Source organism: Nelusetta ayraudi, unplaced genomic scaffold (assembly GCF_046127955.1).
Source record: "Nelusetta ayraudi isolate G7.1 ecotype Tasmania unplaced genomic scaffold, CSIRO-AGI_Nayr_v1 ptg000016l, whole genome shotgun sequence".
Taxonomy (NCBI): domain Eukaryota; kingdom Metazoa; phylum Chordata; class Actinopteri; order Tetraodontiformes; family Monacanthidae; genus Nelusetta; species Nelusetta ayraudi.
This window is the reverse complement of record NW_027466066.1, coordinates 4,878,020-4,905,869: the sequence shown is the minus strand read 5'-3', so window position 1 is coordinate 4,905,869 and position 27,850 is coordinate 4,878,020. Positions and strand designations below refer to the sequence as shown.

Genomic DNA, 27,850 nt, shown 5'->3' with positions numbered 1-27,850 from the left:
CAGCGTAGCTTCAGAGTGGCTGTACTTAACAGCTTGTTTGCATAGCAGAAAACCAGCAGTTTCTTTAATTAAAACAATTGCAGCTCGTTTATAAACTTCGCAAAATCATCTTGCAGGCCGGGAAAAAACATGTTCACGGGCCGGATCCAGCCCTCGGGCCGCACGTTTGACACCCCTGCCGTAAACGTTTAGAAATGTTGATTATTCAGCTGTCATGACAAAACATCTCCACTAGATGGCAGCAGACGGCCGAGGACGCGTCAACCCGGAAAACCCTGTGGATGACTTCATTGCATGAATTTACCCCAGTTCGGAGTTCTTTTCATTCTATTCTTTTAACTTTTTTTTTTTTTCATTATTATTATTCGAATGTTTCCCCTTTGTGCCTCACAAACTTCAGAACCAAGTCAGCCCTAACACCACGGCATTAACCCGGTCCACGCTCGTGTTGTCCTACTCTCGGCAACCTAATTAGATGAGAAACACATTTGACTACAACGTGTTTCCTGGTAATATGACACTTAAATTTTCATTTCTGAACGCCAGAAAGCGACTTTACTGTTTTATTTTGTTTTTTTAGTCCTCGGCTCCTTGTGGCTGAGACTCAAGAGCCGTTGCAGAACTCTAGCTGCTAGCTGAGGACTCGCAAGCCCTTTCTTTTTCTTTTTCTTTTTCTTCCTCCCCTCACTGAGACTGAGGTATCACATGTCACCACTGGGCCGTGCAGTGCAGTAGGGAAGTAGAGCCACTTCCTCCTTCCCACCACCACCACCAGTTCACTGCTTGCTTGGCCCTCGCAGTCACAACCGGCCACCGTGGAGCAACTTTCACACTCGCAGCGATGCGGATCTAGCGGCTCTCCCAGCGGGAATCAACAGTCCCCGGTTTCCCCCCCACAACCCCTCTTCTTCTATTTTGTTTTCGTCCCGTCGAATCGATGCCACCGAGGCCGCGTTGTGTTAAGAGGAGCCGCTGAAGGTGTTAAATTAAAAAAAAAAAAAGTCCTGTTCCGGCGCAATGGCTGCGACGTAGCGCAACTTTTTTTTTTGTTTGTTTGTTGTTGATGTTGGATCCGCGCTTGGATGAACATTTTACGCACCGAGGGCAACTTTTGAGCGAGTAGCAGGGCAGCCCGACGAGGGAGACGAGAAGCAATGAAGAAGCAGTTCAATCGGATGAGGCAGCTGGCCAACCAGACTGTCGGGAGGTGAGTGGCCGAGTGACACGTTATAGTGGAAAAGGCTGTTGTTGTAGTTACACACTGTCGTTAACGTGTGCGTGTGTGACGGCGTTCTTTCACTGTCAGCCCTCGGGAAGGGCCGGGCAACGGGTGTGCGCAAATTACCCCTCGTTTTATTATTAGTCTTTAAATAATCACGTTTTAGAAAGTAAGTTTTTTTCTGTCTTTTTTTTTTTTTTTTTTAGTAGCTCAGTTAATTAAGTCGATTAAAACCTGACTTAAGCCTGTCTGAGTTGACATGATTTGAATGAAAACGCCCATTTGTTAAAAAATGTCATGACAGATTATCGTCACATATGATGTTCAAACTGTCCAACGTTGAACTACCGTCGTAAAAAGGCAAGAGAACTGAAAATCCCCACAACGTTTTGGAGCCTGCGTGGGAACTCATGTAAATGTCTTTTCCAATGTCACGTCGCTGATCTGTCCAGATCTGATCTGGAATCTGGAATACACTACTAATGACGTCAGATCTCTGGAAGTGATGACGTTGCGTGGCTGAGATCGGGATCGTTCGTCGGTTGCTTTTGTGTTGTTACTGCCTGTTTCTGGAGTCACACCAACGCTGATCTGTTGATTGATCCCCCATCATGGCCAACCAACCAACCAGCCAACCTGGAGCTGGATTCCTCCAATGCATTCCTCTGCTTGTTGTGTAACAGCTGTAAACCCCATGCAGGAGGCAACACACCCTCAGTGTACTGCTGCCCTGCAGATCAGGGAGTCAGATAGAGAGGACTCCTCCTCCTCCTCCTCCTCGGGTGGCTTTAATAGGAGTAAAGCAGCCTGAACGTATATGAACACAGTTTCATTCTTTCTTCATTCTGTTGTTCTTAGAGATTACAAGTCAAAGTTCTCTCTGGGTGTGTGCTGGTGTCGACAGAATCCTGGTTTCGCTGCAAGAGCTGCAGCAACGCCGCTGATGATTGGCTAACAGTTTCATCCCTATCAGTCTGATAACAGAGAATGAGAGGGTCTACATCAAAGCCTTTGTCTTTCTTTAGAGTTTTTTGTTTTGTTTTGTTTTGTTTTGTTAAGTTGTCGACATCTTTCCCTGCACAAAGTGCGACTGTCTGAATTTCAATCATTGCTATTTGCCAAGTCAGTTCCAACATACGAGCTATTTCTTGCTCTTATAAAAACAAATCTGATAAAATTGCACAAACTAACCTGCAGGTATCTACGTCGTTGTGGATCTAACCATCATATTAAACTATTTGATGGCTTCAGTTGCGTTACGATGGCCATTTAAGTTTACTTTTCCAGTGGCGCGCCATGTTTGTGGGCCCACGCGATGGTTTGGTGATGATGCAGTTTTCTGTGTTTGCACAGGTAGCGCTCGCCACACAGGGCTTGCTTTTCTGCAGAGTCGGCATTTTCACCGTTGTTGTTGTTGTTGGGGCACGGAGTGAAAAGGACTCGGACGTCACGCAGCCGGAGGGCTGCGTTTTGTTTTTGAATAAAAGAGGAAGCCGCTTTGCTTTACGTGTGAGCAGCCAGAGGAGGAAGCAGTCTGGCCGACCGCTAACTTGCACACATTGATTTAAAAAAAAAAAAAAGAAAGAAAAGAAATAAAGAAGGAAGAAACAAAAGCGGGTAAACGTTTATCGTCTTGTCGCTGGCGCGGCGCTCAGAAGTCACATGACCCATCGCACATCGGCTCTGTCTGGGTTGTTTTCTCCCAGCGTCTGGTCAGCTCTGGCATTGTGAGGCTCTATTCTTAGAAACAATAGCTGCTGCCCAGAACCGAGCTGCGCTCACGTCAAGTCAATACTAATTCAATATTGATAGCAATCTGAAGAACTCCCATGCCCCCCCCCCCCCCCCCCCCCCACAACCCCCAGGCGTAAGAGGATCGTTCAGGTCGACATGTTGGTATTTCTGCCGCGGGTCAGAGGTCATCATCACACTGAGATCATTCTAAACTACTCTGTCAGACGCCATGTGCTTTTCTTGTCTTTTTCTGAAGGGCTAAACCTCTAAAAGCAGACTTTTGCTCCTTTCAATTGTTGTGTAACCACAAAATAACTGAACCAACCTGGACCTATGAATAAACTTAGAACTTTCTTTTAAAGAGTACAAGAGTATGAGTTTGATGTGACGTCTGAATCTAACTGGAGCTGCTGCGACGACGACGACGCGATGCCTACATTTAGCAGCTGCTTGCAGAAGGTGTTGCTAACAGTCTTATTAATAGTCTGTACGTCTGCTGATTTAAAAACTGCCTCCTCACCTTGTCTGACCAGCCGTCCAGAACTCGAAGACGACTGTTTCGCAGAACACAGAGAGAAATTGGTACATAATTTTAATGACAAGATATTATTTTCTGACAGCATTTTGGCAAAAAAAAAAGAGCTTTAAAGATGAAATCAGATAAATATGAATAAGTTATTACGTGAAGTCCACACCTCACCTATGCATCACCCTCCCCTCTCAGAAAGCTATTTGGTGAATAATGATAACAAATCTGCTGCATATTTTTCAGGCCTTGGCGGCGTTAGGCAGTATCTCCTGCTGGCGAACGGGTTAATTGAGCCCTGTGAGACTTGGATCTATAGTGGGGGGGGGGCGCCGCTGCTGCCAGAGGAGCGGGTCTGCAGGGAGGTGGCAGCCGAGTCGTGGTGCACATATTGACGTGTTGAGCGACGAGCTGGGCTCGTTCTCACCAGCTCAGCAACACTGGAACCAGGAAGGAGGGAACTGAGCTCGGCAGCAGTAGCAGGAGGAGGGGGGGGGGGGGGAGGAAGAGGAGGAGGGTTTGGCGATTGGCTTCAGTTTTTTTTTTTTTTGGGAAAGCATCGAGGTTTCCTAGTAGCTCAGAAATGATGTCACCGCCGCCAGGCCCCGGCCCGGTCCGGCCCGGCCCGGCCGCGTTGTGTTGGTGTCCGCTCTGCTTTTGCAAGCTAGCGACAAATCCTCCGCACAAGCCCACCAGCGCACACCTTCTCCTCCGCCCTGTTGCCACAACAAACATGGTGCGGATGACACAACAGGAAGTGTGCGTGTGCTCAGGCGGAGGGGAGGAATCTGACGGGTCTGTCAAGGGAAACTGGCTGCAAGCGCAAGAGGTGCCCTCGCAGGTTGTTTTGACCCCGCGGGGCAAAAAGCCGTTTGCCGTTAAAGCTCCCAAATGATGCCGCCGCTCTTTCGTCCTGGACTCCAGTGGAGCACACTCGCATGATTCATTGTGTCAGAAGTGGCGCATTTTAACCATTTGTTAGCAAGAACGGGGGAATTTTAGCTCCCTGCTTGTGACGTGACTAACCTTTGAGATTTAGAATGCCCCTTTGTGACATCATCAGAAGGAGCTGACTTGCAGAACCTCACATTCCAGCCCACACTTGAACAAGAAGTAAACATGTCTCATTTGTGGAGAGTTTGTGGACCATTTTTTTTTTTCATAATACGGGTCCTTTAAATTTGTTCTTCTTTCCTGACCTGCATGGGTGAATTCGAGCAGGTTGTAAATGTTTGTCTTTGCTGCAGGCGCAAACACAGAAACAGGTAGAGCTGGAAAGGCTACGGTGGTGATTATCTCTGCCCATAGCCAAAAGTGTCATTATTCTCTGTAAAATTAGATATTTACAGAATCCAAATTAGCGTCTTTGTGTCCTTGAAAGGTTTGCGTCATATTGTTTTCAGAGTCTGACTTTCCTTCTTTGTTTTTTTTTCGCTCCACAGAGCTGAGAAGACGGAGGTGCTGAGCGATGACCTCCTGCAGGTGAATATCCCTCACATGCAAGACTGCACTGCACCTGCTTTCACACATTTACATTTTGCTTGATAAAAAGAACAGGTTGAGTTGACACACTGGAAGACATGCGGGGGGGGGGGGGGTAATGTTGCGGGACACCTTTTAAAAATGTCTCGACCACAATCAACACTGAGAGTTTTTAGACAAACCTTAGTGTGAAGTACTCACAGTTAATGAGCTGATCAACCGGCAGTTGGGTCCTTTGTCTCGATCAGAGCAAACACGACACATCTGGACTTTGCACTGTGAAAGAGGAGATGAGCAGATTTTAAAACAATGAAGACAATGACGCTGTGTGACACTTTGTTTGCTTTTGTTGTTTTTTAGTTTTGCGTAGCTTAAGAAACTGCTTAACATGAATGATGCTGAATGATAGAGGTTTTGCAGCACCAAAGCCTCACACTGTAAATCTGTTTTCCCCACTAATTACCAATGCCTTGCTAATAAAGTGCCTTTCACCTGCCAAAGCTCTGACGCATGGTTTCCGACCGACTGTGCTTTGTATGCATGTGTCAGTGGGAATGAATCGCAGCAACAATACAGTTTGGACAGTAAAAAAAAATCCTATCTATCCTATCCTAACAAGACTGGATTGTTGAGAATATCAAGTCTGGATTCCTGGGCATCCGTGAAAAAAACTCCCATGTGAATCATTTTGACCCCCTTTAGAAAACAACGAGTCAGAGTCCTTAGAAGTCGTCCAGGGTTTGACGGCGGTGTAACCAGGAAGCTTGTAAACCTCAATGTGGATGATGCTGGAGGGACGGCTGGTTTATCAGAAGTGGAATTCCCCCCCCCCCTTCGTTACCAGAAGGGCTGAGGATGTCGTTAAAGCGTTTTGGCTGCCCCTGATTGGCTTTTGCGAGAGTTTAGTAGTTCATCGCACCTTTCCGTGCTGGGGTGGCGACACACAATACCTGCTGCCCTTTGCACCAACAGGAACACCTGCGCCGTCGCCACTGGCCTCGGCGGCGGCGGAGGAATCTCATCGTCCCGCTTTGAATGCGATAGATTGTAAATCTGCAGGATGCCCCCCCCTCCACACCTCCCCCATCCAAGCAATTTTACAGACTCCTTTCCCTGACGGATGTAGAGTAGGAAATAAATCAGACTTCCACGGCGTTCCATCCATCTCCTGGGTCAGAACCGGGGGGGGGGGAGGAAGAGGGTGGCTGGAAAAGGCTGAGAATGAATAGCACATGGGGGGATTTCAGGAAGTGGTGGGAAAGGAAAGGTGGCGCCTCTCGATCAGTCAGAGGAGTTTTTATGACACCCGCCCACTGAACTCTGAACCCCATGTGTACACAGTGGAGTATCGTCACAGGGCAGAAATATGCCTGTGACACATTACGAGCTCCTGTGCTCTTAATCTAATCTGCCAGTGCAGAGCAGGGTTTGCCTTTCACGGTGCTCATATTTGGATGAATGCGTGTTTTTTTTTTTTTTTTTGTTTGTTTTTCTTCCTCACAACACGGCCCCGCCCTCCCAGCGAATGCTCTCGCTCGTCGCCGGTCCCCGTCCTGAGCGACAGCGGCGTTTGTGCTGCGTTAGACATTCCTCTGGCTGCAGCTCGCTGTCAGGAATGTGATTGTCAGGCGGACGCCTCTCAGTCAAAGTGACGGCATGTTTTTAGCCCACAACAAACCTGATGTCCGGGTTTCCTTGATATCAAACCAATATTTCGTCTTGTTTTTTTTTTTTTGTGTGTGTTTGACCACGTTGCACTTTCCCCTTCACCTGTCGAGGGATTTACAATGATCTGTCAAAGCTGGGGGAACCTTCCTCCTGTTTGTCCAAACATGCACGGGGAAAGTAAAGTTTTTTCCTTCCCTCCATCCCAAACACTCCCACTCCCCCTCCGCTCAACCATCCAGCTTGAAACTTGACACTATTATTTCCACGCCGTCCTAGTTTAACTCCTCTCTTTTCGCTTTTTCCGTCCTCCTCTGCATTGGCTGAGGCATTTTTCTTGTTCGGGCTCGTCCTGCCTCAGTGGGAAAGTGGAGGAGCCCGATGGTGAAAGTCGTGCTGGAACCGCTCCCTCGGTGTTCGAGCACAACTTGAAAAAGGGGCAAACGAGTACTTTAGCTCTGGCTTTTGGTTTATCAGGGAGCTAAAGATAAAAAAATAAAAAAATAGCTGTTGTTTTCAAATATGTTGCAAATTCCTCCTGGATAAGACAGGAAATAGTCATCTGGCCTGCCAGGGCGTTTCAGATGGACTTTAACCTTCTATTGAATTGCTTATAAAGAGTAGTTGGGCAAACTCTCTCAGCCGATCACATTAGTTAAGGCACGTCTGTGTCACTGTGTCACCGTTGTAAAGTGGAGCTGTAAAGTGTAAAGTGAAGAAAAGCCTTCCTCTCTTTCATTCTCTCTGATATAATAAAGGTCTTATAAAGGGGAAATTTAAGGGGAATATTATGGATTAAACTGCTTTCATCGAAGCATCCACACTAATGAGCTGTGCCTATTGTTTACGCCTCGTTATCTCTGGTTGGATTTTTCCTCAGCGTCAGGTGCTTCTGCTCTTGTTCCCCATTCTTTTAATTCACAAATGGAAAGCCGACTGCATTTTTGCATTAATTGAAAAATAAAAAAGAGCTGACTAGTGGAAGCTGAGTGACTCAAGGTTAAGAAAACGGAGAAATAAGTCTTATACTTTGCTGTTGTGTCAAAGCTAAAGCTGCTAACTGGCCATACGCTGGCTTTCGTAGTAATGAATTTTTAGTTTTTTTAATCTCAGTGTTGTTTTATTTCAGTCAAAATGGCTAAGAAGGTTTCTGACACTGTCATGTAAAACCTGCCACGACTGTCCTTTTGAACGCAGCCTTGTCATCAGCTAGCCGGTCAGTTAGCCATCAGGCTGGCAAACTTCCACAAAACCAAGTCGGCCTTCTCACTTCCTCATTGTGACTCACTTTTTGTTCCACATTTGCCGCTGAGATGGATCAGAGGTTGTTTGCTCATGCAGAATCTTTTTTTTTTTTTGCCTGCCTGCCTGCCTGCCTGCCTGCCTGCCTGCCCCAGGGGGTAAAAAAAAAGGACGGTCACAACTAGCTTGTAAACCTTCGGACAGCTTCATAAGGGGAGAGGCAGGCGGAAGGGGTGGTAGACTGGAGGAGGCTGTGTGCCCTTAATTAGGGAGATTTCCTGCGTTTTTCATGTCTCCTTCTCGCTCCACAAGTCTTTGACTTCAGTCTGTCTGGGTGTTTCTGTGCCTGTTTCCTTAATTGAGTTTCAGTCTCAGAGGACGTTTCCGTCTTGTGCAAAGCAAGTGCAGCCGCTTGAGACACAAGGCGGCTGGTGTACGGTTGAATTTAGCAGACTCGACGGATTAGAATGTGAATCGCAGGTTTATGGAGACGTCTGTGGTAGTTTAACAAGTTGGCAGAGGTGGAGATCTACTTTGTAACCTTTAAAAAAGTCGATTTGCTTGAACTGGAACAAGAAATACGCGTGCCGTATATGTTTGGAGTGATGAATCCAATTTAGGCCTCACACTCACCTGCATGAATCAGAGCCCTGGGCGAACTGGGTCGTGGGTTTAGGAGGGAAGCCCGGACCCGGCTGCAGTTGGACAGGCTGGATGAAAGAGAGCAATAATTAGTTGGATCCAGATTAAAGGAAGAGATGTGAAAGATGGAGATCAGGCAGCTGGGGTTCGGGGGGGATTTTATACATTCAAACAGGAAGAGGAAGTGGACATTGGTCTGAGCATTTTTTTCCCAAAGACGCTCGACCAAGCAGCGGTTCAGTCGCCTGCCGACTCGTAGCGAGAACTCTGACATCTTCGGCTCTCTATCTATATCTGTATAAACTGTAAATGGCAAGAGGTCTGACAAAACCACATCGGGCACAGCTGAGTGTGTAATATTTGCATGTGCTGTTGTGGGTGCCTCGGTGTGTTCAGTGAGCCTGCGCTGCTTATCTTTGAGCAGGAGCTGCTCGTCCGTGTCGCCTGTTGAAACACGATGCTCCTGCAGCAGCAGCAGCAGCAGCAGCAGCAGCAGCACTGACATCATCACCCGCCGTTTTTTTTTTTTTTTTTTTTTTTTTTTTTCAATAACAAGATCCGGATGGAAAGTTTAGAGATGGATGTGCAGCCAGTGCCGCTCTTTGTGTTTTGAACTGTTGCCCTCCTGCTGCGTGCGTCCTTTGGAAAACATGTGAGTTGTGCGAACTGCACTCACATTGTTTTTTTTTCTTCTTCTTTTCTTTGTTCTTCCAGATCGAGAGACGGATGGAGCTGGTGCGACTGGTGTCGCACAACACGCACAAGAGGCTGGTGTCTTGCCTGCAGGGTCAGCTGGGCGTGGACACGGAGAAGAGACATGTAAGGAGCCGGAGGAGCTGCTGCTATCTCGCACTCTGAACTCGCTGCTTCTCCTCTTGCGTAACGCGCTGATACGACGGCGGAGAGCCCGAGGGAGAAAATATTCAGCCATGGCATCTTGCCAGCGTCGGTCTCACTAATGAACGCGCGCAACTGGAACTCAGCTGCACTAATAGACATCACCTGAACTGTTGCCACGCTCATACCACCATCGCACTTACGTTATTATCATATCTGCAGTTGTTTTTGCTCTCTCTGGATCCTAATTCTTTGAACATACCTGACACTTTATACCTTCTGAACTTCGGTATGCAGAAGACACGCCGGAGCCAAATTCCTCGTCCGTGTGCACAAACTAGGCCGATAAAGTTGCTCCTGATTCTGAACACAGCCCCAGATACAGGAATGGGAGTTTGAAGGAATTCAGTGGGGTGTGATCTGTACATTTCTGTGAGTGTGCGTCAGCCTTATCTGCGTCTCTTACCCGCTCTGCTTGCAGAAAAAGTTGCCGCTGACATCTCTGTCCCAGACCATGCAGGAGGGCGGCGGCAACCTGGGAGACGAGACTCTGATTGGGTGAGAAGCAAAAGAATTTGATCCGTCTCTGTTATCTGGATCAGCCAGTTCATCTGATCACGAAGGTTTATTATGCCAAACCGATGGATTGTTTATTACTTGACTTTTATCCATTCAGTCGTTGGAAATGTTAACGACGTGCAGTTGCTGGCGCTACTTCTGTCTTTGAACCCATTTTCTGTGTGAGCAGCAGAATGATGGACGCGTGCGGCGAGGCTGAGGGCCGCCTGGCGTCTGAACTGATGCAGCACGAGCTCCAGCTGGAGAAGGACATCCTGGACCCTGTCAACCACCTGGCCGAGGTGAGAGGAACCAACACTGTGATCATCAAGGTGTCACGTTGCGGGTTTGGAGGGGGGAAAAAAGCCTTGGTTGCGAGCCTCCTTGTTTCTCCTCCAGGTGGAGATTCCCAACATAATGAAACAGAGAAAGCAGCTGGCCAAGCTGGTTCTGGACTACGACTCGGCCAAGACCAGGTACCCAGTCCGCCAGATTGTCAAGGGTTGACTTAAAGGCCAACGTTTATGCAGTAGTCTGTGTCTGAATAACGCGCGGCGGTGCAGGTGGTACCAGGCGACCAAGTCCAACAACCCGACCATGGCGGCGAGGATCGACTCTCTGAAAGACGAGATGGACGAAGCTCTCAACAAAGTGGAGATGTGCAAGGTCGGTTCTGTTTATCCCCAGTCCGGCCAGGCTCTGTTCATTAGGTTAGGATCAGATCTAGATATCTTATTTCTAGGTGAAGAAAGGGGGCTTTGTAACCCGGGTACATTATTAGGAACCTTGTAAGTGAAGGTCAGAGCTCCGTCTGGAGTTCATTTGTCTCTCCGTGAAACGTTTCTTTGTGTCACCACTTTGTTTTACCATCTCTGCACGTGTATCTATCTAATCTATATATCTGTCTATCTTTTTAACCCTGCAGGACCAGCTCTCTGCAGACATGTACAGCTTTGCCTCAAAAGAGGCCGACTATGCACGCTACTACGTCATGGTGAGCACATTTACTCTGAGCGACTCAAAAAAAAAAAAGACAGAATTTAAAGTTTGTCACGAGGTTTGGATCGATCATTTGCTGAAGATTCACCGCCATGTTAACAAGGACCGTCTCGTCAGTTATTAGAGGCCCAAGCCGACTACCACAGGAGGTCGCTGGCAGCCCTGGAGGCAGCTATACCAACCATCCAGCTGCAGCAAGGTGAGCCGCAAAACATAAAACGGACTGCGCAATCATTAAGGCGTAAACATTGCAGGAGTCAAATTCAGTCAAATCCAAGCCAGTAAATCGGCCCCGAGCCTTCGTGCAACTCAACAGATTATTTAGAAGAAGAAACAATTGCATCCCAAGGCCACAGTTGGTGTTATTATTGGTATTTAGCAAAGACGATGGTCGTTCTCTGCCAGACTCCTGGACGGAGAAGCCGGCGTTCGGCACGGCTCTGGAGGAGCACCTGAAGAGGAGCAACCGCGAGATCGCCCTGCCCATCGAGGCCTGCGTGATGATGCTGCTGGAGACCGGCATGAAGGAGGAGGTATGGCTGCACAGCCAGCTTTTTAATCACAAAAATATTCTTAAAATCGCAGCGTCATGACCAGAAGTACGCACAGAGGGCCGAAGGGGGTGATGAGCTTCAACTTAAGAGGGATTTATTATCCTTGAAAAGCACGAATTGTGTGACTTTCAAAGAAATTCCAAGCAGGAAACAGATGATTGTCTCATGGCACAGTTTGCTGGAAGTCTTTTCAGCCACAGAAACTTGAGTCAGTGGCGGCCGGAGGGAGCCGTGGGTCACGTACAGTCTGGAAACATCTGCGGCCAACTTGTGGTCAGTCGGTTGGCTCAGGCCCGCGGGCCGCGCTCGCGCACACATCTGCTACCCATTTGTCGTCGACGGTCGCGCTCGTTAACTTCCCCGTATTAACGAAGCACCCCGCCGAGGGGGGGGGGCTTTTAAAGATGCGTTTGTTGTATTAATGGAAACGCCACCGCCGCCTCTCGTCCCGTCTCTACCTCGACTTTCTCCGTCGACCACATCTGCTTTCTTTCTTCTGCTTCCTCTCTCTCCCCGCAAACTCCGTCTGAACGCTTCTTCAATCTGAGCACCGAAACGCCGGTCGGTGCGATGTGTGAAAACAGAAAAGAAGAAACGGCGCCAAGTCGTGTCTTGTCGTGTCGTCGTCAGGGTCTCTTCAGAATAGCGGCGGGAGCCTCCAAACTCAAGAAGCTGAAGGCGGCGCTGGACTGCTCCACCTCGCAGCTGGAGGAGTTCTACTCCGACCCCCACGCCGTCGCCGGTTCGTCCCCCTCGCTCCGAACCCGCAGCGGGCGAAGCCATCTGGAGCGCGTTACTTCTCTCTCATGGCTTCTTCCTCTCCGCTCGCAGGAGCCCTGAAGTCCTACCTCAGGGAACTTCCCGAACCGCTGATGACCTTTGGCCTGTATGACGAGTGGATACAGGCCTCCAAGTGAGAAGGCGCACACTCACAACTTCTCCAACATCCTGAAAAAATACACCCAGAGTGCACTAACGAGTCCTTAAACACACCCCTCAAGCTGTGTGCTAACTCAAGTTTATGCTGTTTTTGTTACGCTTGTGTAATGACCTAAAATATATAAATATTTTTTTTTGTGTGTGTGTGTGTGTGCGCTTTGTTTCAGCGTGTCTGACTCTGACAAAAGGCTTCAGGCCCTTTGGGTGACGTGTGATAGTTTGCCAAAGACACACAAGGCAAACCTGAGGTAAGAGCGTCCAGGACTGGGAAATCAGCTCCGCCGGAACCAAAGTTAGGAGCCATTGTGGTTTCTCTATGTCAGGAAATGAGTCAATGTTACAGCTAAAGCAGTTTTCCCAAATCATGTAACGTTATAAAGTCAGTTAACACCGTTACTGAAGTTTTTATCACAGCTCAAAGTCAACATTTTAGACACCTGCGATATTCCCCAGGCAGCTCATCTGAGAGGGAATCGTCCAAACTGAGGTCTCCGTCTTGAAAAAGCGGAATGACAAAGCCGTGCATCCGTCACCGTTAGCAACTTGCCAGCGATGGAACACTCAGACTAAGACTCTCCTGTAGGTATCTGGTGAAGTTCTTGGCTAAGCTGGCGCAGGATAGTGACATCAACAAGATGACCCCCAGTAACATCGCCATCGTCCTGGGGCCCAACCTGCTCTGGGCCAAGGCCGAGGGGTGAGAGCGCCGCACCTCCACCACCTGCTCAGCCATGTCCGACCGGGGAGCGCGGTCATTTTCACGTCTGCCTGTGGGCTTTTTTTTCTTTTTTTCTTTTTTTTTCAGAACACTGGCGGAAATGGCAGCGGCTACGTCTGTCCACGTGGTCACCATCATTGAGCCCATAATTCAGCACGCCGATTGGTTCTTTCCTGAAGGTAGAACCATTTTAAGTTGATGTTGTGCATAACTTAAACTTAACATGGCTTAATATTAGCATTTATATCAGCAAACGTCAGCTATCTAGCTAACGTTTGGCCAATTTGACCAGCCGATAAGTTAGCTAAAGACACTTTTATTTCGCATTACCTTGCTTAGCTTCCTAGCCACGTTAAGATTGAGCTGTGTTAGCATTAGCAAACGTTAGCTTTCTAGCAGCCATAAGTTAGCTAAGAAGGTGCGTTCATGTAGCTTACCTTGGTCTAGCCACCTCCATGACTGCATGACTACTGTTGATCTGTTGACCGCTATTGGTCTGCGTGTAGCGTGCATTGCACGGTAAAATCACCTGGTCTTGTTTCAAAATAAAACACATTTTCTAACGTAATCTAAAAAAAAAGTTGCAAGAAAATGCAATTAATTTAATGATTAATCAAGTCCTTTCGAGTCATCTGTCTCAAGTCTAAGTCAAGTCTCAAGACATGAAGACCAAGCCAAAGTCAAGTCCCATCTCTGGTAATTAGCACTAAATTAGCAACGCTAGCTAATCAACGCTGCCTCTTCTCTGCCCCTCCAGATGTCGACTTCAACGTGTCCGACATGTTTGCCATGCCCACCCACCCATCCACCCCAGAATCCGAACCCAGCCTGGACAAGAAGCGGCCCGGAAGCCTGGGTGGGCAGGAAGGGGACAGCCACACGCCCCGTAAAGACAGGTACCTGTCTCGCCCCAACCTCAACCTCAGCCTGCCCCTCACCCTCCCGTCCCGTCCCAAGGGCCCGAGCAGGCAGGAGTCCCGGGGCCCGGTGGTGTCGGCCCTCTATGTAGTGGCCGACGAGTCCATCACGGTTACTGAGACGCCCACCGAGGATCTGCCGAGTCCGGGCTTCAGAGCCGTGCAGTAGCGCCCCCTAGGCCCGCCCACACAGCTGTCAGCCAAAGAATGGAGACGATGCTCTGTGTACTTCTTGTAGCATTTCTTTCGATTTTTGTGTGTTCGCCGCTCTTTTGGAGGTGACGTCAGAGCTAAACAACGATGTTTACAACGGGTGCTCGCAATGAAAAGGTTTGACATTCTCTCACCAGCAGTCGTATTATTAATAGTATTAATAGCATTTTTTGGAGTGTTACTGGGTTGCCATGTTTGTGCATAGCTTCCATTCCTGTGTCTCACTCTTGTGTATCGCTCTGTTGTTCTCCTTTTGTTTCCAATTAAAGCCCAGGTGACGGTCACACCCCCAGGTTGCTGGTTTTTCTGTCTTGTGTGGGCTTCTTCTCTGTTGCACTTCTGTTCGGTTCTGCGCCGCGGCTTCTGCTTTTTCCCACCCCCCCTTCCCAGCCCCTCGCGGAGACACAAAGAGAGAACAATCTCCCGCTCTGTCATCTCAAAAGCCGCACAGTGGAAACACTGAAACTCCGAAGCAGCTTCGCGCCTCCGACGTCTTGTCTGCTTGTCTTTCTGCGTATGGTTTGCCCACCTCAACTCTCTCCCCTCTCCCTCCCCTCCCCTCCCCTCCCCCAGCACCACTAGCAAAGGTCCAGAGCCTGCTCCGCGTAGAGCCAACATTGTAAATAGAAAGCTGTCGCAGACAACCTCACCCACCGTCCAGCCTCCGCTCTCACCGCTGGCAGCCTGGGCGGCCCGGGTTCTTTCCCCGACCACGGACAGCGAGCAGCCTTTTGTGACTGGTGGGGGCGGCGGTGGCGGCGGCGGTGGTGGTGGTGGTGGTGGTCTGAGCGGTGCGGTCCAGGTAGCCACAATGAATCGTCAGATTGTAACCCAGCTCAGCGCAGAGGAGAGCAGGTAAGGAGCAGTGTGCCGAGTCGGTAGCGATACTTCCACTGCCTGCTCCCCAGCCAATCAGCCGTTTCCGGAAAGTCGCCCTTTTCCTTTTGTGTTCGACCCGTTTGGTTTTTCCTGTTGCTTGAATTTGAAAACCATACCGGGGAGAAAAACAAAATCACAGGAAAAACACGTGTGTTGTCCACAGCAAAAAAAAAAAAAAATCAAAAACTGGTTTCATTTGTAACCAAAACCATGTGATGTTTTGTCCTCTCCCGCCTGCTTCGTGTTGTAAATTGACCAGATTTGACATCTGTCCTTCCTTAAAGGCCCACTGTGTAGGATTTAGTGGCATCTAGTGGTGAAGGGGCGTACTGCGAAACATGGACTCACCGTTACGACACGTCACATCACGTTGTCCCCGTGGCCTCAATCGCAGCCGATAAACTGCAATCAGACTGTGAAAAGTGAAATCATTTTTAGTGCCTTGATTTTAACTGAAGAGACGCTTAAAAACTGTCCACACCCAGTAGATGTTACACATGGGGCCTTTAACGTGCAGCCTGCCCGTCAGTCTGTCTGAGTGATCATATCCAATGTGGAATGTAACACATGACTAATAAACTTCTGATTGTGCATCCTGTCCCGAATACTCGTCTTTTATGCCGTTAAAAAAAAAAAAGAGGCGCCTCCGAGCGTCTTAAACCTCAAGTGTGATCGCCTCCTGTCAAGTGTAATCACCTCCCACCCAATGGAAGTGTCTGTTTTTTTCCCCCCCGAGCATGATTTCTCGCACCGACGCATCACTTTGCTCGCCGCATGCCCAGCGCGGGATGACGCGTCGATGAGTTGACGGCAGAATCTGTTGTATTTTCACAGCCCGGCCCGCGAGCTCACGTCCACCCCGCCGTCTCAGAGGAACGGCGGCGCCCATCTCGGAGTCTCGCAAGGAGGATCCAAGGGGCCGAGTCCGCACATGACTCGCAGGGGTGAGACAAGCCGTGCGCCGCCCTGTTTTTCCCTCTGATTGCTGGCCAGTAGGAAGTTTTTCCTGAACTCTTGCTTTGCGTGTAAAGGCACCAAGAAGCCGGCGCCGGCCCCGCCCAAGCACGCCAGCCCCTTCGCCACCCAGGCGCCCGGCTCCCCGCACCAGCCGCACTTCACCCCCCGACGGAACGCCAGCAGGGAGAGCCTCATCCACGCCCCCAGCCACCCGCCGCCGCAGCCGCCCCAGGCCCAACAGGGGCACGCCGAGTCCGAGGGGTCGCCGCCCAGCAGCCCCACCCCGCCCGACACGCCGCCTCACGACGGCCTGCACCCCAACTACCACTCTGGCTCGCTGCCCCGGCCCGCCAGGCCGGCCCCGAGGCCGCGGCCCAGGCCCAGCATACCGCCGCCGCCGCAGCCTGCAACCAGTGACAACGGCAACGGCACGTGCAGCTCCGCCTCCAAGATCATAACAGGTAAAGTGCCTTTATAATACAATGTGTCCTTCTGAACGTGATGCACTGAATTAAAACACATACACATTGATGCCTTCCAGGTATGACTTGCATAAGACTTGCAAGGAAGTAGAGCTTATCAACAGTGTTACTACATATTAACGTGTTATAACATGTTATTAACATAGATAACCTTCATTTTCAATCTGTATTGAGAAAATAAGCTCAATACAACAATTATTGTCATTACTTGTCCATTACATATCCCGCTCAATGAAACAAACCTCAGAAGGACTTTCCAAGTTTGCAAAGCACGTCCTAAACGTTCCAAGTGTTGCTGCCTCAAATGTAGATGAACTTGAATGACCCCTCGACACGTGAAACACCGGCGCAGACGCTGGCCGCGCACAGGTTCGCTCACAGTAGCTCTTCCACCCGACTGAAATCACCTGCGGCCGGCCTGCTGACGATACTGGCTGGCTTCAGTATCGAGTGATTTCAGCTCCCTCTTGTCAGGTGTCCTGGCTTCTCTGGGTGTCACAGTGCCTCGCGCGCTACTTGTGCAACAGTTAACGTGGTGATGTGACGCATGACAGTAAAATGTGTGGATATTGCAGATGTCTGAGGCGCTGGCCTGCCTGCAAGATGAGCTTTGCAAGGCAGGTGATGGTAAGGATCTGACTGGCTGACGCCTCGGCCCTCGCCTGCGTGCGTGTCTTGTGTGCGCTGCTTGTTTTTGTGGGTCTGTCTCGGTTTTGTTTTCGTTTGGCTGTGCACATGCGTCTATTTTATGCCACTCAGTTTGTGTTTTTTTTTCCACGCCGCCTGCTGCTGTGTGACTAAAAAAAAAAAAACTAACAGGTTTGTAAGGCTCAGACCAACCAACCGCTCTGCAGAAACTAACACACCCCTGAACGCAGCCAACGGGCATTTAACATGGCTGTGTGCTGTTGAGCTGGTCGTGCACGTGCGCTGATCTGTGTGAAGGCTAACACACCAAGGATCCTCAGGTAGAAGGACTGGCCCCACCTCAAAAAACCCAGTAGCTCTGAAGAGCCCAGGCTGATGAATTGGGGTTGCCGATACGAAAACAAATTGGCCGATTGTTGCGAATAACATTAGTAAACGCAATGCATTTCACTTTGTCATATGGAGATACATTGCTGACATATTTTGTTGTTCTAAAGAAGTGTCTCTACAAGTAGAAGTTAACAGTAGAGGAGACTAGTTGCATGATAAACGCCGTCAACGCAACTGTTTAGTCCCTCGGCCGACGCCTTCGTCACTCATACATAAGAGGATTAGGGCTAAAAAGAGAAAAAAAATATTACAGGAGGGAGTTTTTTTTTTATTTAAGTTTTCATTTTGAGTTTGAAGTCATTTTAAGTACGAAATTTCATCTTTTTCACGTCAACTTTATTCTCGAAATTTCAACTTCATTCTCAAATTGGAAACATGGAAAAAAAAAAACTTTTATGCTCATTTTTTTTCTCTGTCTGTAGTCCTAATCCTCTTCTGTACACTTATCATTGTGCAATCCTCATCATGAAGCCAAAAAACAAACAATCTGATTTTGCTGGGGCTCTAGTAAATATTTGTCTGAACGAGTTGTCTAATTGTGCCAGAGTCTGTATTATCACAGCGAGAGCAATCCTTGGTGTCTTACAGAATGTGTAAGGGAGGTGCGTGAGTGTGTTTGCGTGTGTGCCTGACTGAAAAAGTGTCTGAACTCCCCGTGCAGACAGCGGCTTCGTCGGACGAGCCGCCTCCTATGAGGGGTCGGAGCGCGAACATGAGGAAAGTTCTGCTGGTCAGGAGCCCGCCGTCACCCCAGCGCCAACTTCAAACTCCGACGTGGAGATAGAGATCACCTCTCTGTGAAAGCTAAAGAGGGCTCAGCCAAAGTTCACCTCCTCCTCCTCCTCCTCCTCCTCCTCCTCCTCCTCCTCGATCGGCTCAGATTAGACTCTTCTCTCGACAGCAGGGTGGAGCCCCGGCAGAGCCTGGCTTTACTTGCAGCTAATGCTATGTAATAGATGACAGCAGCTACACTCAGAGTCAGCCTCTTGTTCGAGCATCGCGCTCAACATTCTTTTTTTTTTTTTTTTTTTTGGCTCAGTGTTATAATTGTCAATGAGATGAAAAAAACGGTCTGTGAATCTGGTTTTATATCCAGATCAAAGTGGGTGAAGTTTATTAGTCTATTATTATTATTATTATTATTTTATATTATTATTATTTTTCAGCAGCGTAGTTGTTTGGAAGCGTTTGGCCAAATGTGATACTCAGTTTAGAAGCGCTGATCACACAAGACATATGAGTGCAAAGGACCAAAGAACTTGGAAGAGAAGAGAAATTTAGAGAGAGAAACAAATAGAGCTGTTCTAATTGTATTACAATTGCAAATGGCCAGAATTTTTCTTTGGCAAAAGTGCAATATTGTTCATTATTGGTGTCCACTCCACTGCACACATCCTTTCATTTTGTTTTTATATTTTCTTAGAGTAATCAAGAGAGTTTTTTTTTTCTAAATTCTATTTTGTTCCTGTTAAACTGGTTTCCAAAGAATATAAAAAAAAAGGGATTTTTTTTTTTTATTATCAAAACATTTTGTAATGATTATGTATTCAGTACATACTCTGTGCCTGAAGACTCCAAAGTCAGCCTCAGATTGAAAAAAAATAAAGCCAAAGAAAGAGAACGAAAAAAGTACTTTTTGTTATATTTTTTTCCTTAATTGCAGCTGACAATCTTTACCTCTGAGGTTGGGGTGGTTTATTTTTATTTTTTTAACCTTTCATGTTTTTTTTTTTCTTTTCAATTGGCGTATTTGTATTGGCTTTTCTCCTCTGAATGCATTATTATAAAGTGCGTCAGAGTAATAAAAGATTTTTCAATATTTCCAGGTTGTTTGTTGTTCCCCACTTTTCTCGTGTTGTTGAACGTTTGTGTCTGTCATGGAAGGAAAAATTCACCATGCAGCTTAAAAAATTAATAATAGACGAAATAAACGTAATCATTTAGCAAATGTAGCATTCATCAAAACAACGCTACACATTGCAAGCGTTGCAATTCATACATTTTGCCTCAAATTGGCTTCTAAAAATAGGGATAGAAATGTGTCTCAGGAATTTAATTTTGCATAAGAACATTAAACGCTTCCATTGTGCCTCTTTTAGAGACGAGGAAACACATATGTACAACATACATTTCTCCGTTTAAAAACACCACTCCCACAGCACCACGTGTCCACTCAAGTGTCACGACAACATGCCTGTCAGGCCCAGTAGCCGATGATGAAGGCTGTCACTGTCAGGCAAATGACCAGGTTGGCGTTCACGATGGCTTTCAGTCGGGGTTTTTCCTCCAGTAAGCAGGCCGCCGATACCGGTTCCGGAGGCGCCGCTGGTGCGTTCCCTTCCTCCTTCTTCCTCTCCATTCCACACAGCCAGCAGAGGGCAGACGAGAGCCTGGACTGGGACCTGACGGTGGACACCGAGGATGAAGAATCTGGAAAAGAGGGAGGGCGAAGCTCAGCTGCAGAGAGGACAGGGCGGGAAAACAGGGAGAAGCGGCTTGAGGAGAGAGAGTCACCTCTCCGGTTATGGTTCGCCTTTCCGTTCACATCCTCCTGCTCCAGTCCTGCGATCACTTCCACCTTCTTCGTCTCACTCTGCATCTCTTCTGAGGCATCGAAACCGTGCTCCACTGAAAAGACCTGCTGTTTGGACACCGCTGGCTCGTCGTACAACGTGAACCAGGTGAGGCGACTAATCTAAGGATTAAAAAAAAAAAGATGACAGCAAGTGTGCCAAGTTCGTCCCGTCACACAGGTGCCAAAAAATATAACAGATTGTTACATCATCCACATATACAACTATTAGTGTCTCTTTATATTCTTTCATTTTGTTCTGATTCTATGCATGGTGATTTTGTTGTCCAGGGAATGTCTCATGAAATGGCTACTCAACTAACGTTTGAATATAGACTATAATTAAGACAAGGAACAATGTGCTTCCCTGAGGGACCCAATTTACTGCAACGGGTCACAATAGGAAGAGCTAAGGGGCCTTCCACAAAAAGAGTATCTCACTATGATCATGCAATGAAATAATGTTTTTTTTGAGTTTTTTAAGTTTTGAATAAAAAACTTCATGGATGAAGGTCCAGTGGTCCTGGAAAGTCCTTGGTTTAAAACAGTTTGGTGAGCTCCACATACAGGACTTACGAAAGCGGAAAAAGTTAGGGGATGTTGCATATGTATCAGACTTTCATTATCCGTCATTGAAATTGCTTCATAGTGATGGCTTACCTGCTCAGGCTTTGGCTTCTCTGTAGCGAGGCTGACTACAAGCACCACCGCCAGGGTGAGGAAGGACAGCATGGTGGAGAAGTACAGGTAGTGGACGTACTTCAGCACCGAGGGCCTGTTGTCCACCTCGAAGCACAGCGGTTCAGGGTAGACAAAGTCCAGCACCATGCGGATGATACCCACCGTCAGGCCGATAGTGAGGCCCCAGAATGCACCCTGGCAGGGAAGCAGAAGCACACAAGACGAGGCTTGACAACTGAACTGCGCGTCATCAGAAGTAGGAAGAAGATGTAGTCAGTTCAGAGCAGAGACACATTTGTAGACACACAAACTTACCAATAACTTTGCAACATGATCGTTCAAGAATGACAATTTAAGTGGATAAATAAATGATCCATTAATGTTGGTCCCATGCACACATAGCGCACCTTTTCATTAGTCCTCTTCCAAAAGCAGCCCAAGATGAAGACGATGGAGACAGGAGGCTGCAAGTATGTGCTGATGGACTGGATGTAGATGAAAAGCTGACCCCCCTGACTGGCCTGGACGACTGGGATCCACAGCACGGACACGCCCACCAGCACCAGCACAAAGACCCTGCGTGTGACGTCCCAAATCCCAAATTGAAAAAAAAAAAAAAAAAGATCTCGGGAATGAAAGAGTTTATCCATAACTCGGGTTTGCCACACACCTGCCCACGATCATGAGCTCCCACTCTGTGGCGCGGGTTCTGAAAGTCTTCCATATGTCCATGGTGAAGATGGTGCTGGAGCTGTTGAAGATGGAGGTCAGGGAGGACATGAGGGCGGCGATCATCACGGCCATCATCAGCCCTCGAAGCCCTGGGACGGACATGGTCGTTAAAGGTTAAGTGTGTAATATTTGGAGATTTTGAAGAAGAAAAAGTGACATCAAGTGGTCACATTTTGCATTGCAGCGTCTTACACTCTCCCTCCACCTCCTGAGTTTGCCAGTGAGTTACGGTGGCCTGCGCAGCCAAACCTGAATACTTTGTCCACCTTCTTCTTTGTTGGTTTATTCAAAGACTTACGCAGTCATCCTAATTATGAAACACGCTGTCAGGTGGGCTGAATTGTCCACACCAGGCTTCCTTAAAACTATGACGATGCAAAATGGCAGCTAACAGGGAGCAAGACCCTTGCTCTATGTATGTTCTAATATTTATATGAAAATCGTTCTAAGGGATGTAAACCCAAATTACATTTATTGTACTGCGATTATACCCCTTTTATTAATGTATTTATGGGCAGTATCAAGGCAAATATTACACACTGGACCTTTAAAGGGACACATAATTAATGCACAAAGGTGTACGGCAGGTGAAGGCTGGGACAGGAAGCGGTTCCTCACCTACAGGAAGTAGCTCCATGACCAGACGGGCGTAGGCCGTGTCGGTGCAGCCCACCGGGTTGCCACAAATCTGTTTGCACAGCTCAGGCTCGGCACAGGCCACGTCGTCTGTGCACGACGAGCAGAAGACACACGATCACAGAGCAGCAACGTCACGCCGGCGTGTTTGGTTAAATCTGCTGAATCATCATGACTCTAAATACTCATCGGCTGACCAGTTTAATCATTGCTGTTTGCATTCATTTGTCAAATGAGCAGAGTGTTGCTGCCTGGGACCTCGAGTACAAAGGCATGAAAGGAATTTTGGTTGAAAAGTAAAAAATTTGATGACATGAAAGATGTCACAGTATCCCCTCAGCCTCAGTTCCACAATGCAGTGCACAAAGAAACAGGATGTCTTGGACATGAGTGTCGTCAACAAGGGCTGAACTTTGAACTTTGAACTTTGTGCACTCCACAAGATCCGGCAGTCGCTGCACATCGCTGATTGTCTGTCTGACACCTTCTGTCATTTCTAGACACCAGGAAACCAGAGGGCTCCCACGATTTAAAACCATCAGCAATTTCACGTCACACTCCACATCATCTCGTGTGCACTGATACCTCCCCGCTAGCAAAAAAAAAAAATAGACAAACAAATCATTATGTATACCAGGGTAAAGTATCCTGCTGATCATTCCTGGCAGCATAATGGCGAAGAAAGGCAGAATCTTCAGATAAGCTGTCAGCAGCGAGCCGCCCTTGGCATGTGTCAGAGTCTTCGCAGCCAAAGATCGCTGCACAATAACCTGAGGAGGATCAGAGAGACGCCTCGGTTATCACGCAGGATCTGCCCCGCTTAATGAGTAACGTCACACGTGTGTGTGTGTGTGTGTGTGTGTGTGTGTGGTTCAGGATGGAAGATCAGTGACGGATGGGGCTTGAAGGTGCACATGTACGCAAAAAACAGACACAAAAGTTGAGCTGGGACGTCTCCTGCTGTCTCGAGCTGCCAAAGTTAACGTGACGTCTGCAGGAGGAGCTTCTCAACTCCTCTGAGGAGGAAAATCAAGCTACTTTTGTTATGATGGTGAGATGTTGGATTTAAGTGAAATATTTGACGCAATCATCTTTCAAAAATGACGGATCCAGTAGCTGCTTTTTTTGGGGTTACGTTTCAGCGATTTGTGAAGTCTGGTCGCCTTGACGCATACCTGGTCGGAGCACCAGTACCACATGGACGGGATGGACATGCCGAAGATGATGCCGGGCCACGGCAGGTCAGAGTTGACCGGGTCCCTGAACAGGTGGAAGGCGTCGTCTCGGGGGATGCCGCAGGTGGAGTTTGGCACGGTGACGGACGGGATGGCGTTGGCGTAGCCTTCCAACAGAGCGTTCCAGCCGCCGACCTCCACAAAGCCTGACGATAAAGACGACAAAATAAAGGCAGAGTGAGGCAGAGTGGAGCGCACGCCGCTCAGAGTGTGGCGCCGTCGCGCTCCCACTCACTGAAGGCCATGAGGACGAGGGATCCGGCCAGCATGATGACGGTCTGGGCAGCGTCCGTGTAGATGACTGCAGCCAGGCCGCCTGCGTCACAACGCACACGGAGGGGAAGAAGAAGAGTTCAGTCCAGCTCAGTTTAGTTTTTTTGTTTTCGCAGCGAGGCCGGGAGCTCGGCTCACCTGCGACGGTGTAGACGGCAGTGATTGAGAGCAGCAGAACGACAGCGATGTAGATGTTCCACTGCAGGGCCAGCTGGATGAACAGAGCGCCGGCGTACATGTCCACCTGCGGGAGGAAAACACGGGCACAAATATGTGGACGGTTTCAGAGAAATGACAGACAGGAGCAGCTTACAGAAAAACATCTGGTTTCATGCCAGAGCCATAAATGTGATGGTTGCTTAATTAGATGTTTATTAACAAGATAGATTAGATTATTACGTGCTGATTTTTATCATAGTTTACCAGAGTAATTTTGTTGTATATATAAAATGACAAGTGAGAGCGCTTTGTTTTTGTCTCATTCCAAACATCAACAACAAATCATTACCATACGAATACACAGTGGAGCGTCATACCGATATCTTTGTGAAGATGTAAATGGACAGGTAGAGGACAGCTATTAATAGCTGCGTTCTTCGTCCACCGAAACGCTTCTGCAAGTACTCTGGCATGGTTGTCACCTGGAGGAGGGAGCGACGATTAAAACCACCAACGAGCACGTAGACAAGGAAAGAGAAGAAGCTAATTCCAATTCAGGGCCTCACCCCAGCCACGATGTAAATGGGCAGGAAGAGCCATCCCAGCAGCAGCACCATCAGCATCCCCTGTCAGTGGCCACAAGAACACTTTAAACACGGTTACACTAGGAACAAGGTTTCATTTTCACACACAGTATGTATTCATACTAAGATAACAAACCAAGCCATAATCCCATAAGGATGGTGTAGAACATTAAGAAGCTCCACGTCATCTTTCATTACTTTGTATTTGGATTAGTTCACAGTGCACTTCACTGAATCCTGTTTTAATGTTGCATTTCTCAAGTAAAGCTACGACGTCTTACATTCCACTCATAGGCAATGGCTCCAATTCCTCCAGCAGCCCCGGACCCAGCCAGGCCGATGAAATGGCCGCTGCCAATGTTACTGGCAAACAGTGAGGCGCCAACCTGGACAGACAGATGCCAGTTCAAAGCCAGGTTCAATTCAGGATCTAAGTCAGAGCTAGAAAACAACTTGCCATCACTTGAACCCAGTCCAAATTTGGGAGTTAAAATTGATGAGACTGGGACGTTTATTCATGAATGTATTTTTGAACTCACGGGCCACCAGGTCATGTTCTTTCCAGCCAGGAAGTAGCCGCTCACTGTGCTGCGCGTTGTTCTGCACATGGACTGGCAGGGAGAGAAAAAAGAAAAACAGTATTTTTTACTGAGAGAGCCATGGTCCAGTGTTGGGGATGACAGTAATGTAACATCTAATGATTAGAATCTGACAAACATACTTTAGAACACATAAGGCATTGCTACATGACATATTTTTTCTACCTTAAATAACACTTTCTTTTTTTTTCTTGTGTTACCAGATGGAGAAATCCTGTACAATTATAAGGAAAACCACAACAAAAATCAAATTTGCTGCACTCGTGAGTCGAGACCTGATGTTACGCAATGGTGCCAGATGTCGGCAATGCTCCACACCAAAAACGTGTAGCTTTGGAAAAGCACACATTTTTTTAGCCAAAGATTTTGGCAGGAAAACAGACGCATTGCCAAGCTGCTCAAACTCACCCAGAATCCAACGGCCAGAATCAGCAGGAAATAGATGACGAGCACCACAATATCAACGGTCTCCAGGGTGGTTTGGCCTCCAGAAGAGGAGGTCGGTTTAGGGGACATGGTGGTCATTTCAGTCCCTTCCATTCTCTTCCTGCAGAGACGCTCACAGTAAGTTCTCCAGAAATACACGCACGTGAATCTGAAGCAAAGTGTGCTCGTCTTTAACTCTAAGCTCCCAATCTTTGTGTCTCCAGCCTGTGGGGAAAGTCCACCCTTGACTTCTTCTGCTCTACTTTTGTGTAAAATCTCTGAGAGCAGGAGATCTGCCGTTTGTGAAGTCACAAAGGGGGGTGTGATACCTTTCTCAGGATGGTGAGACGGTCTCAGAGTTACATGTGGAACGTATGACAACAAAGCGTCAGTTGTAGCAGGGAGCTGAAGGTGGAAGGCTGAATAGTTTAGTCGAGGCTTTTATGGGTTATGAATTGTGCAAACAAGGTGAAAAATATGGAACTGTTTTTTTTTTTTGTCTGAATTTTATTGTGTATTTAATTTGAATAACAGAATTTTGTCAATCATTCAGACAAACATGAACGTAAACAAAGGCATAAACCTGGGGTGGAACATCTTTTATTAAAGAACCACCACCACCAAAAAAAAAAGGATAATTAAAACCACCGCGGCTCAAGCAGGTAAACAAACCTTTATTCTTTAAAAAAAAAAAAACAGTGACACCTATTCATTAAATCGTATTAATATACAAATAACATATTTACATTTTAGATCCTCCCCATTTGATACATTTAACATTTAACAACATTGTCTTTATCAGCTCCACCCTCACGAAGAAAAGAGGCCTACTTTTGCTGCATCCCAATGCGAGAAAGTTATTTTGCGGCGGCTACATACCTTTCAGCGAGCCGCGGTGCTGCGTGTCTCGACACAAACAATGAAGCGTGCCTGCAGTTACGTGAGGACGACACTGGCCTCTTCTCACTGGCGTCTTCCTCCCACCCAAAGATCAAACTCCACTTCCACCCCGGGTTAACGCAGAGGCTCTGGTTAACAAGTGAGGAATTTATTGCTCCTGTACTGGGAGCTCTTCACAAAGACACTAAGACACAAAGACACTTGTCACAGCATGTTGATTGTGTCTTTAATGAGACAATCAGAAGAGTGATGTTACACCAACAATGGGTAAACTACCGCGAGAGAGAAAATAAAAGATTTCCGTGCTGGAGATCGGGGTTAGGGAAGTGCAGTGTCAGCAGCAGTTGTAAACACACTTGATTATTTATTTTTTTTGCTTTGACACATCTAAAGTGAAATCGCATTGTGAATAATTAACTTATTAACACATTCCAGTCTAACATCAAAAAAGGAGACGACACCCAGGCAGCGTTGATTTTAAAAGCTGTCTTTATAGGCGTTTTTAAGGACACAATACAAAATACACACGTAACACTTTATAGGCCTTAAATGGGCGGCAATACTTAAGAGGTTTTACATTCTGCAACTTTAACACGAAGAAAAGGAAAACATTCGGGAAGAAATCATTTTCTAAATGCGCACGTTATTCTTATTATTTAATAAATTGCCCTTTACATTGCAAAATGAGATTTAAATGTTGAAACTTTCCGTCACACGTACAGTACATGATGCAAGGTCCGCCTTCTGCAACACCAAAAGGAAACATTCGTTGCATCGCTGAGCATAATGCAATCCGTTAAAAACAAATAGTTAAAAGTGCTTTTACTGAGTGGATCATTTGAATATTGCACGATGCCCGCTGTTGGGATCACATGCTCCCAACGTCCACCTCCTCAACCGTGTCAAACAGTCAAAATTGTCATTCAGACCTCCACGTTGTCAGTTTTTCAAACCGGGCAGACAGAAAAAAAACTTTTCACCAACGTTGCACGTCAAAGGAATTGCATTTACATTTCGTTCACATGGTGCAGAGAGGCATGATGGGAAAACCGGGCAAACGAAACAAGTCGCGCTGATTCTGAAATGTGTTTTCGGACGCGTAAGCAACACTTTAGAAACGACTTCTCTTACATTCATTTTGGTGGGTATCTTACAAAAATACATGTAAACTAACCGGGAAGAAAAATCTGCTTTGTTGTTTTTTCTCGAAAGTTTTGATATCAGAATGTTATTTAATTTCATAACTCTTATCTTATTATCTTAATGATGGGTATGGCTGAGGATCTGGAAATACACTTGGAGAGGCAACCTAAACTCAGGCTTAAAGAACAGAAACTTCAACTACTGGACGTTAGTGATTACCTATCTTCCATATTGTTGGGATACCTAAAGGCCAACCAGGGTTAGCTCAATACAGTAGTCTTATGTCATTAAAATTTTGGACGTTTGAAG

The 27,850-nt window shown here is 47.3% G+C and overlaps 2 protein-coding genes across 5 annotated transcripts; one reads left to right on the top strand and one right to left on the bottom strand.

Moving 5' to 3' along the window:
• Window positions 1–476: 476 nt before the first annotated feature.
• On the top strand, window positions 477–19,422 carry arhgap17b (Rho GTPase activating protein 17b). 4 transcript variants are annotated; one of them, XM_076024040.1, is made up of 21 exons: window positions 479–1,207; window positions 4,922–4,961; window positions 9,225–9,329; window positions 9,829–9,905; window positions 10,096–10,207; window positions 10,305–10,381; window positions 10,469–10,571; window positions 10,831–10,899; window positions 11,022–11,103; window positions 11,310–11,437; window positions 12,089–12,200; window positions 12,290–12,371; window positions 12,565–12,645; window positions 12,981–13,094; window positions 13,203–13,294; window positions 13,873–14,011; window positions 14,819–15,100; window positions 15,959–16,068; window positions 16,156–16,542; window positions 17,139–17,190; window positions 18,263–18,402. In XM_076024040.1, exons 1-20 carry the CDS (start codon window positions 1,155–1,157, stop codon window positions 17,144–17,146), a joined length of 2,253 nt encoding a protein of 750 aa, XP_075880155.1. In that variant the 5' UTR covers window positions 479–1,154; the 3' UTR covers window positions 17,147–17,190; window positions 18,263–18,402. The 4 variants fall into 4 exon arrangements, with proteins under 4 accessions (XP_075880154.1, XP_075880156.1, XP_075880155.1 ...); XM_076024039.1 differs by lacking the exon at window positions 17,139–17,190 and having other exon boundaries at window positions 477–1,207; window positions 18,263–19,422; XM_076024041.1 differs by lacking the exon at window positions 18,263–18,402 and having other exon boundaries at window positions 478–1,207; window positions 17,139–18,085.
• Window positions 19,423–19,591: 169 nt separating this feature from the next.
• slc5a11 (solute carrier family 5 member 11) lies at window positions 19,592–26,440 on the bottom strand. Its single transcript, XM_076024009.1, has 16 exons — window positions 26,378–26,440; window positions 25,481–25,619; window positions 25,013–25,084; window positions 24,755–24,859; window positions 24,456–24,515; window positions 24,267–24,371; window positions 23,869–23,974; window positions 23,693–23,773; window positions 23,398–23,603; window positions 22,857–22,992; window positions 22,205–22,312; window positions 21,525–21,675; window positions 21,262–21,430; window positions 20,834–21,049; window positions 20,116–20,296; window positions 19,592–20,031 (listed from the first exon to the last, which is right to left on the bottom strand). Exons 2-16 carry the CDS (start codon window positions 25,610–25,612, stop codon window positions 19,799–19,801), a joined length of 2,061 nt encoding a protein of 686 aa, XP_075880124.1. The 5' UTR covers window positions 25,613–25,619; window positions 26,378–26,440; the 3' UTR covers window positions 19,592–19,798.
• Window positions 26,441–27,850: the final 1,410 nt, after the last annotated feature.